The sequence below is a fragment of the Diplotaxodon limnothrissa genome, linkage group LG3 (genome assembly GCF_057381915.1).
Source record: "Diplotaxodon limnothrissa isolate DT_005_m linkage group LG3, D_limnothrissa_male_GT1.1, whole genome shotgun sequence".
NCBI lineage: Eukaryota > Metazoa > Chordata > Actinopteri > Cichliformes > Cichlidae > Diplotaxodon > Diplotaxodon limnothrissa.
Genome location: NC_140598.1, coordinates 17,402,296 through 17,412,029, shown reverse-complemented (window position 1 = coordinate 17,412,029; position 9,734 = coordinate 17,402,296). Strand labels below are relative to the sequence as shown.

The following is a 9,734-nucleotide window of genomic DNA, read 5'->3' as shown; positions in this document are numbered from 1 at the left end:
GAGTGGGGCAAACTTTTTGTTACGTTTATGTTTCTGCCGGGACCAGAACGTAACAACAGCATCACTAGATGTTCTTAGATGAGGAACATGTGCTTTGTCTGACTCATTTTTCTTTCTGCCTTTAATCATTTATCTTGTAAAAGTCTACAGCTGAGAATGTGGTACTCGACCCTCTTGGACATTTCTTTTTCTTTCTCAGTGCAGATGAATCAGTGATTTCTGTGCATTAGATATTACACTGCTCCTGTACGTTAATGCTCCTTTGTGTGACAAGACCTGAAAATTACACTGATTGCTTTTCAAATGTGAACATGAGATTGCATGTAAATATAACTGTGGGCAATTTCCAAGGTTGAAATGTTAATGCAGTCAAGTTGAAATTCACTGAATCACACCAAGAGAGTTGTGATATTGTGCAGAGAGAATACCCTTAGATGACACATGTATATGTAAAAGTAGGTGTAATTGTCCACATCGCATAATAACACTGGGAATGACTAAGAAATTCAAATTTAATTAAAATCATTGCTAGTATAAAATTATTCAGGCTAAAAAAACCCAAAACAAAACGCATTACTGGAAAAAAAAAAATCATTTTTTTGAGTTCAGATAATGTAGTATTTTCTAGACTTCTGTATATGGACTATGTATCTTTTTTTCTTTTCCTTCAGCTTTCAGCTCCAAGTATTAAGAAATAATATTATAGTATAAAGAAATGTAGTAAAACTAAGAGGATGCATTTTTTTATTAGGAACTTGTAGGCTTGATAGTCTAAACACAACATTTATTTGATAGTTGAACGTGTTGCTCTGGCACAGCTACAAGCCATGTGAGCTCGTAGCCCCTCCCACTAGGATGTACTACCACAGTCGACCGTCGTAAAGCAGCTGCAAATCAATAGCAATACAAAAACCCTCAAAATCATTGAAGAACATTTTATAACCGAACACCCAATACAGATATACTGAATATCACACCATATCAGATCACCAAATTAACACTGGGTTACATTAACATTTTACCACAACTTCACCAGATGTAGCTAAAAAAACTAAACTCATGTCCAGCCCAGTGGGACAGCAAGGAAAGATGACAAAAAACAGTTGCTTACGTGCAGTTTAGAGGGTCAAGCTGAAATTGAAGCAGCCATTGAAAGAGGTGAAGAGAGAAAGATGACAGCTTGGTCAGCACTAGTTGCCTCTATAATGTATGCAAATACATGCAGGTCGGAATCTCCGCCCCTTAAGCGCACCCCCGGACAGTGCCAGCAGATTGAAACTGAAAAACAAAAATGTGATACAAAAAATGTAGTTTCAATTAATTGTTTTTCACTATCATTTTTTTAAACTTTCAATACAAGAGTACATTTATTTCAGTTACAATATTGTTTTTCAGTTTCATTTTAAGGTGGCATGTATTTATGTATTTATTTATGTATTTAAGTATTTATTGTCATTGTCAGAGAACAATGAAATTGCGTTTGGGGCTTCCATACAACCCGTAAATAAAATAATGAAGAAAATAATAAATACCCCTTAAAACCCAAGTGTAAATATTTAACCCAGTGTGACTCCAGTACAACAAGACAATCCTTAGCAACAACATGAGAAAATGACAAGTAATGTTCATAAGAAATTCAGACAAAGACCTGAGAAACATGACAAAGTACAACAATGCAACCCATTCAATATTATTGTACTGTGAGATATGATATCAGATATGATAGTTATCTATTTAAGAAAGGGGGGGGGGCAGGAGGGGGAAGAGAATAAAGATATGATGCACCAATGCAGACCAGTTCATTGCTATTAAGAAGTTGGATATGGTTATTGTCCGTGAGAGGGGGGCAGAGAGTTCAGGAGCCTCACAGCCTGTGGATACAGGCTGTTGGCCAGTCTGGATGTTCTGGCCTGTATAGACCTGTACCTTCTCCCTGAGGGCAGCAGATGGAAAAGGTGGCGCGCAGGGTGATGTTGGTCCCGCAGGATACTGTGCACCCTCCTCAGACAGCGAGTGGGGAAGATATTACTGATCTCTGGCAGACTTGTTCCAATAATTCTGCCAGCTTCTTTCACCACCCGCTGGAGTGCTTGCTGATCGGCCTTGGTGCAGCTGGGGAACCACACTAGAAATCCATACGTCAGAACGCTGCTGATGGCACAGTTGTAGAAGTTCAACATCAGAGATCTGGGAATGTGTGCGCTCCGCAGTCTCCTCAGGTAGTAGAGGCGCTGTTGGGCCTTCCGTGCAACTGAGGTGATGTGGTTGCCCCAGGACAGGTCCTCGGTCACAGTTACCCCCAAGAATTTAAAACTGCTCACCCTCTCCACCGCCTCACTGCCAATGAAGAGAGGCAGATGGTTGTTATGACCCCTCTTCCGGAGATCTACAATGATCTCCTTGGTCTTTTTGGTGTTTAAGACCAAGTTATTGTCGTGGCACCATGACTCTCTAAATTGTTTTGATTTATAATTGTCGCATTTGCAATAACTTTCCTTTGTTGGATTGTAAGTTTTAATGTTTTCATATATTATTTGGAAAAGTGTTTTAACAATACGTTGCATTAATGCATAGTTTGTATGAGAGAGATGTTTTATTTTTTGTCATTTATGTCAAATATGACATCATCAAACTTCTAAGTTGTGAATTACAGCTAGAACAGCATAATTAATATTTGAGTTGCTGACCCCTTCTGTTGACAGGTCTGGTTTATTGTACACTGGATTGCTCCTGAGGTGCGAGCCTTCCCACCTGGACTTTGAAAGACTGAGATTCGCTTCTTTCTTGATGATCTGCTGCACTTTGCGTTGTGGTAGGACTGTATCACTCACACTTTCACACACAGCTGGTTATAACACCACTGACTGACATTCTCTCACCCCTATTTTCTTTCACACCCTGGGAATTTTTGGACTTTACCCCTTGGACATGTTTTATTTGGGACTTTAAATGATAAGCTGTTGTGTAGAACATTCTCCACATGTGAAAGGTGTGTGAGATTTTCATCTGAATGAACACTGAATTTGTGTAATCTGCTTTCTATAACAGTTAAGGAGTCAGGTTACTAGGGTGTCCCAACATTGAGATCAAAAGTTACTATTTTTATGTGTTTTCCTTTGCTTTCATTTGTTGTTCTTTTCTACAATTGTAAATCGCCTTTAACCTGTGGTTGTCAAACTCGTGCTTTATTTCACTAAAGCCGGTTTGTTCTTTTGAGTTACATTCTTGTCTCTGTGTCTCATTAAAACACACCCCTGTGCTTCTATAGTCGAACCTATTGGCCCATTAATATATTCTTTAATTAATAATAATTAATATTGTTTTTTCCTGTTACTGTGTTACACAACCATGTCCAGGTACAGTACACAATGTTACTGCTTAAACGGAGCTCAAACCGGTGCTTAAAGAATGGAGAACACAAACTTTGTCCAAAAACCTCTCATGTTCAGCTGTTTTTTGTAAAAAGATAACAATGTTAGCCTTTTCTGCAGCTATGGGGCATATATGGTATCACTCTTGGCTGGAAGCAGTGCTTAAACAATGGAAAAAACACAAACTTCGTCCAAAAACCTCTCATGTTTAACTGTTTTCCACTTTTTCTTTGGTCATTTTAGCCTTTTTGGCCAGGGTGAAGGGAGTATCTGCCATCAAACAAGAAGACAGCCGCATGTAGCTATGATGATGTTTGCTAGTTCACCTTACATGCATTAATGTAATAACGTGGTTAGACTACTCAACGTAAATTACACACGAACAACTTTAAGCTACTCACGCAGAGAAGAACGGCTGCTGCTGCATCATCATCCTCATCATTTCTGCTACACTGGCAGGGCTAGGGGCCAGGACTCTCCTCTTCGTGTTCTTGGGGGATGTTGCTAACTCCGGGTCCGATAACAGGCACCACACCCGCAGTAGATGTGCTCGGTGTGAGGTCTCGCAGCAAGCTATCAAATACGGCGCATTTCTCGGCTTTTAAAAAAAACGCTATGCGTCACCAGGTGTTTCATCGGATTTGAGGTGTTACCTCCTTTGACAGTATCACAGTATCAGCTTAAAGCACTTGTTGCTGCTGAGTTTGCATCTTTTGCTGTGAAGTACAGCCAGACTTTTGATCGCTTCGCCTTGGGCGTTTTTAATCTGTAGCTCTGCTCTAAAAGAACGTACGTACCTGGCCCCGCCTACTACGCTTGCAAAGGTAAAATGATTGGCTAGAAGCCAAAGTGTGTGACAGCTCAGGAAAATAAAGCACCGAAATGTGCGCTGCTTTTCGGTCTGGTTACTACCGTTTACGGCACCGGATACCGGTACCCATCCCTACATATAACAGACAATCAACACAGGACAACATAAAGTGCAATGTGCAAAAATTGTAAAAAATCAAAACAAAGACAGAATAAAATGATATTGTGTGTGTGTGTGTGTGTGTGTGTGTGTGTGTCTGCAGCTGTTCTTTGTGTTGTTGCTGCATCGTTGCCTCAGGGGGAATGTTGTGTGTGTAACCCGGGTTAAAAAGATGCATAAATAGTAAAAGATAAGTGAAGTCTGAGAATATAAATATCAAAGAGTTCATTTATTTAAATTTTCTTGTTTATTAAAAAGGTGAAAGTTCATGTAAAATGATTAAAAACATGTTTGCATTGTATGAAATAAGTTATCTTTTTTTTCTTGTGAATTGTTTGTGAGAACTGTAATTTCCTACAGGGATAAGGTCTGTGAACGTAACACAGGGTGGAGAGGAAAAGGAAAAAAGAGAGGGCGGTGGTGCGTGAGTTACACGAGCATCCAGAGAAGTTAGCTTAGTAGTAAGTGTGTTTTGACTTTTCGGACAGATAAGTCAGTGTCGGTAAGCTAGTGACATGACACGTAAAGTTTCAGCGTGAGTCTGCTGGACTGTGTGCTTTGTTTCTTGCGGCCGTGCACGTTAAAGTTAAAGTGAGGCTAACCCAGCCGTTCGCTAATAAGGACTACTGTAGGCTGCTGTTTAGCCAAAGTTGTGGAACATAACAAGCTGCAGAGGATCGTTACCGAACTGGATAACGACGGACACACCCCAGATAGTCACTCTGAGTGCCCGCGTCACTCAGAGTACCTCTGGCAACGTGGGAAGCTAAAACAGGTAGCTTGTGGAGCAGGTGGAGATCACGGACCTTCCTCATCTTTGTGCTGCTGCATTCAGAGCGGAGTGTTTCTGAAGGAGCTGAAGACAACTTGTTGCCTGGATTAATCTGGTGGGAATTGCACGTTTCACAAGGTGCTGAGTTTATTTATTTATTTTTTGCTCGTTGAGTGAAGAACTTCCGGTTGGGAGATCGTTTTGGATTTATTCTGGAGCAACACAGGCCTGCAACGTAGGGTTTATCTCTGCCGGCTTTAGGTTTAGTTTGGGACTGTAATTGTTTTATCACTGGTGGTTTACACTGTGTGTGTGGAGATTCTGTGTACAGTGGGTAAATTGCTGTGTGTGTTTTTGGTTTGCCTGAATACTGAAATCTGCCATTTTATTATTTTCTTGTTTTCATTGTTTGGTAAATTAAAGGAGGGTTGCAATGCTCTACTTTACATGGTGTATGACATGATTTACTGCACTGTAGACACTCGTGTTCATTTTCACGTGTAGTGCTGCTGTTAAGGAATAAGCTTCATTGATCCCAGAAACAAAAGAGAAGTTAGCTTAAAAATATCGTACGAGAGTACACTAGAAAAAGAACCCAAAGCCCATTTATTTAATGGTATTGAGTAAATGAGGGCTACATGTGTGTGTGTTATGCAGACTAGCAGAGACTGCAGCTGTCAGCAGCCACACACACTTTCTATTCTTCAAATCAAATCACAGTGAAACATGTTCACTGACAGCTCAGCTTCAGCATCGTCTTCATGCTGTGACTGCAGCCGTTCAACTCTGTTTGTCTTTAACCCAAATCATCACAACATGCAAATATAATCATCAAAATGATGTGACTGGAAGGATGCAGCAGTCTGTGCTCCACCTTTCTCCTCCACACCTGCAGGTGGAGAACATGGATGCATGAATCTCTACAGAGTTCTTTGAATATTATCCGTCTCATCAGTTTTCAGTGAACAAAACTCCTCACAGAGCCAAAATAAGCAGTTTGTATCCAACATAACTCAGCTGGACTCTGATGCTCCGTATAACAGCCACACATGAGTCTGGATTCACTCAAAGCATTGAACAAACTTTATTGGAAATGAAGCTTTTGGACATTTGTTCTCTGATATTTGCTCTTCAGCTCGAGTCTCCATCAGTGGGAACATTTCCTGATTCAACTTTTCTTCTGTTCAAATCAAACTCCATGAGAATCAAAGTGTGAATCAGAGTCCTGATGATCAGATTCTATAGAAACATGGAGACTGTAGAGGATTTACACTCAATATGTTCATTTGTTCCCTTCAAGAAAAATCAATCATTCATCCAATTAAATCAGTCGTTGATCAGTTTGATTGACAGGACAGATGATCAGAGGTGCAGAGTTTTTACCTCCATCATTGTTACAGGGACTGAAGAATGGGTGGAGTTTGTGAGTGAAGGAGCAGCCAGTAAAGGAGTAGATCAGAGCTGCAGCACCTACATCATAAAAGGAGACCAGACCCTCCTCATAATCCACAAACACCCCCACCTTCTCAGGACCAGGATGAAGACAGAGGGGGACTGAATACTTAGCACAAGCTATGTACTCATTTCCATTTCTCAGCATCACAGTCCAGAAACCATCCTGAGGTCTCGCTGTGATTTGTCCCTTCCTGTTGATCGACTCTGTGGCCACTCCTAAATCCCATTTAGTTTTTCCTTTAACCTGAACCTCAAAGTAAAATCTGCCTGAAGAGAAACTCTGCTCTCCTAAAACAATAGCACACAGAGAAAATCTCTCTGGGTTGTCTGGAAGTTTCTTCCTCACATCACTATGATAAACTTGTTTTCCATCATCAGACAGGATGAGGTCAGGATGAGCTGTATCAGGATCCAGAGTCACATCCACCTCATGCTGCTGCACCCTCTGCAGCTCAGCCTCAAACAGCTTCTTCTTCATGGGTTTCCAGACTGTCTCCTCCAGCTGAGCCACAGCTCTCCCCACAGTCCCCTCATATGATGGTGGATGAACTCTGACCTCTGTCCAGTCCTTGCTGGGTGGAGCAGCTTTCAGGGAGGAGAAGCTTTGGAGGAGGTGGAGGTGGTCTTCAGAGCGTGAGAGCTGCTCCACCTCAGAGCTTCTCTCCATCAGCTCAGAGATTTCCTGTTCCAGATCTTTGATGAGACCTTCAGCCTGTTTCTCTGTAGCTTCCTGTTTGTCTTCGATCTCCTTCATGAGCTCCTTCAGGCGTCTCTCAACAGACTCCATCAGAGCCGTGAGAACCTGAACACCTTCTGCTTTCTGTCTGTCTGCAGCATCTTTACTCATCTTCACCGACTCTGTGATCTCCTGAATCTTCAGTCGTCTCTTCTGGATCATCTGCTGAATCTCAGCCTCTGTCTTCTCCAGCTCTGCCTTCTTTCCTTCATATTCTTCTCTCAGAGGAACAAACTCGTGGTTCTTGTGGTCTAAAACAGAGCAGAGCATGCAGACACATGTCTGGTCGGTCTTACAGAACAGCTCCAGGAGTTTATCGTGCTTCGTGCACATCCTGCCTTCCAGGTTCTCCACAGCATCAACCAGCTGATGTCTTTTCAGACCTTTCAGTGTCAGATGAGGCTCCAGGTGAGTCTGACAGTAGGAGGTCTGACACACCAGGCAGGACTTCAGGGCCTTCAGTCTGGTTCCAGTGCAGACGTCACAGGGAACTTCTCCTGGTTTGGCAGCTTGTTGCTCTGAGCTGCTGCTGCTGGCTTTCTGCTGAGCTTCACATCTGAACTGAGCAACCATCTCAGAGAACAAAGTGTTGACCCTCAGCTGAGGTCGAGTGTAGAAAGTCTCTTTACACATGGGACACTGACAGCTCTGATTCATGTCCCAGTGCTGACTGATGCAGGTTTTGCAGAAGTTGTGTCCACATGGTGTAGAGACTGGATCAGTGAACACATCCAGACAGATGGAGCACAGAAACTGATCTTCAGATCGCAGATTGCTGGCAGCAGACATGTCTGCACTCTGAGGGAGAAAGAAGAGAAACATTTGATTCAAAATTCACTTTAAATTTCATTTTACAAAGAGAGAAACAAGCGTCAGTAGTCTGAGGAGCTTGGAGAGAAAAGCGTCTGGACTTCTTTGAGTTTCTTGAAGACGTTTCATCAGAGAAGCTTCTTCAGTTCTCAGAGTAACTGGTGGAGACCCAGCAACACACTCAGACACAAACTGGTTCATCCAAACACAAACCTAACATCGTAGTGTCTGCTGTACAGTGCAGCGTCCAGATGGACAGGATCAACGTTTGGGGATGAAGATAAATACAGTCGTTACAAAGATGTGAAATTGTTTCTCTGTTTTACAGAAGGTCCAAGATTCATCCAGATCATTTGTATACTTGAATAAATCAGTTTGTTGGATATTTTCCATCAATCACTGTGAAGTAAACTTCGACCTTGTTGGTGACTGAATACTTCTTATTGTACGTCCAGATCAACGAGCCATTAATATTAAACAGTGACTGTTCCAGTAGAGCTGACAGTGAGGAGGACGATGAATCACAAACCTCAGAAATGTGTTATTAACTGTTGATCCAGTATTTTAATGGCATTGATGAGAACATGTTTATTCAGAGGTGTCTGTATATTTGGTCCATTTGTGCGTCAGTAAAAACTGTCCTGTTTTCTCTCACAGATACTGGAACATCCTCACAAACTCAGGATGTGGAAGAAGATGAACTTTCCCAGTCACTCGCTGGGATACATCATTCATGTTATTCTGGATCCTCAGAAAACATTGATTTATTTTTGTGTTTCATATATTTGTTTGTCCAAATCAAAGATTGATGTTAGTAGAGAAGAAGCCACCATGATAAAGCCTGTGTGTGAAAACGAGATCAGTGGATTTGATCAAAATCCCATTTAAGGAGGAATTCTGTCCTCCAGTTTGTTTAAATAAGCTTTGGGATTAAACAGCATCATCTATGTTTGTGTCTGATGACATGTTTGATCCAGGTCAGCTTGAATATCACAGCTGATGTGTGGAACTCTGACATGTTTAAAGCCTGATTATCAGGATGATTCAAACACATCTGTCTAAATAATGAGATTCATGTTTCCACACAAAGTTATAAAGTGCAGCATCGACTGTTTTCTGAATGATTGAGGATCATCTGTGACTCTTACAGGATACACTAAGTCAGATAATCTTTGTAAAATGTGTGAATGACTTTTTGAAGTACTGACCAAAATCTGCTGGTTTACAGTATCAAAGGCTTTATATCAATAAAGAATAAATAGGTGTTTTCACGTCTGTAATCCTTATGATCAATCAGATCCAGAATCAATCTAAGAGGAACAGGAAGTGATGAATAACCAGGAAGTGTGGAGTCAGTCTGAAGTCCAGAGCACAGCCTGAGTCCACAGTCCTGAGCAGAGCCACAGTGAGACTGAAGCAGCAGCTCGATGCTCCTACAGTGGATCTGTGGTTACATGAGCAGCTTTCTATGGATCCAGTGTGACTGTGATGAGTCCTGATGAAGTGAACAGAGTGAAGATTTGTGTAGAAGCAGGAAGTGTGATCAGCTGCACTCACCACTGTTGCTGAGAGGAACCTGATGGACTCCAGTGAATCTTCTTTTAGAGACAAACAGGACTC

At 41.6% G+C, this 9,734-nt stretch overlaps 1 protein-coding gene across 1 annotated transcript; it reads right to left on the bottom strand.

Moving 5' to 3' along the window:
- Nucleotides 1–5,845: 5,845 nt before the first annotated feature.
- Nucleotides 5,846–8,093, bottom strand: LOC146634722 (E3 ubiquitin-protein ligase TRIM21-like). The gene has a single exon (XM_085342492.1). It carries the CDS (start codon nucleotides 8,091–8,093, stop codon nucleotides 6,435–6,437), a length of 1,659 nt encoding a protein of 552 aa, XP_085198618.1. The 3' UTR covers nucleotides 5,846–6,434.
- Nucleotides 8,094–9,734: the final 1,641 nt, after the last annotated feature.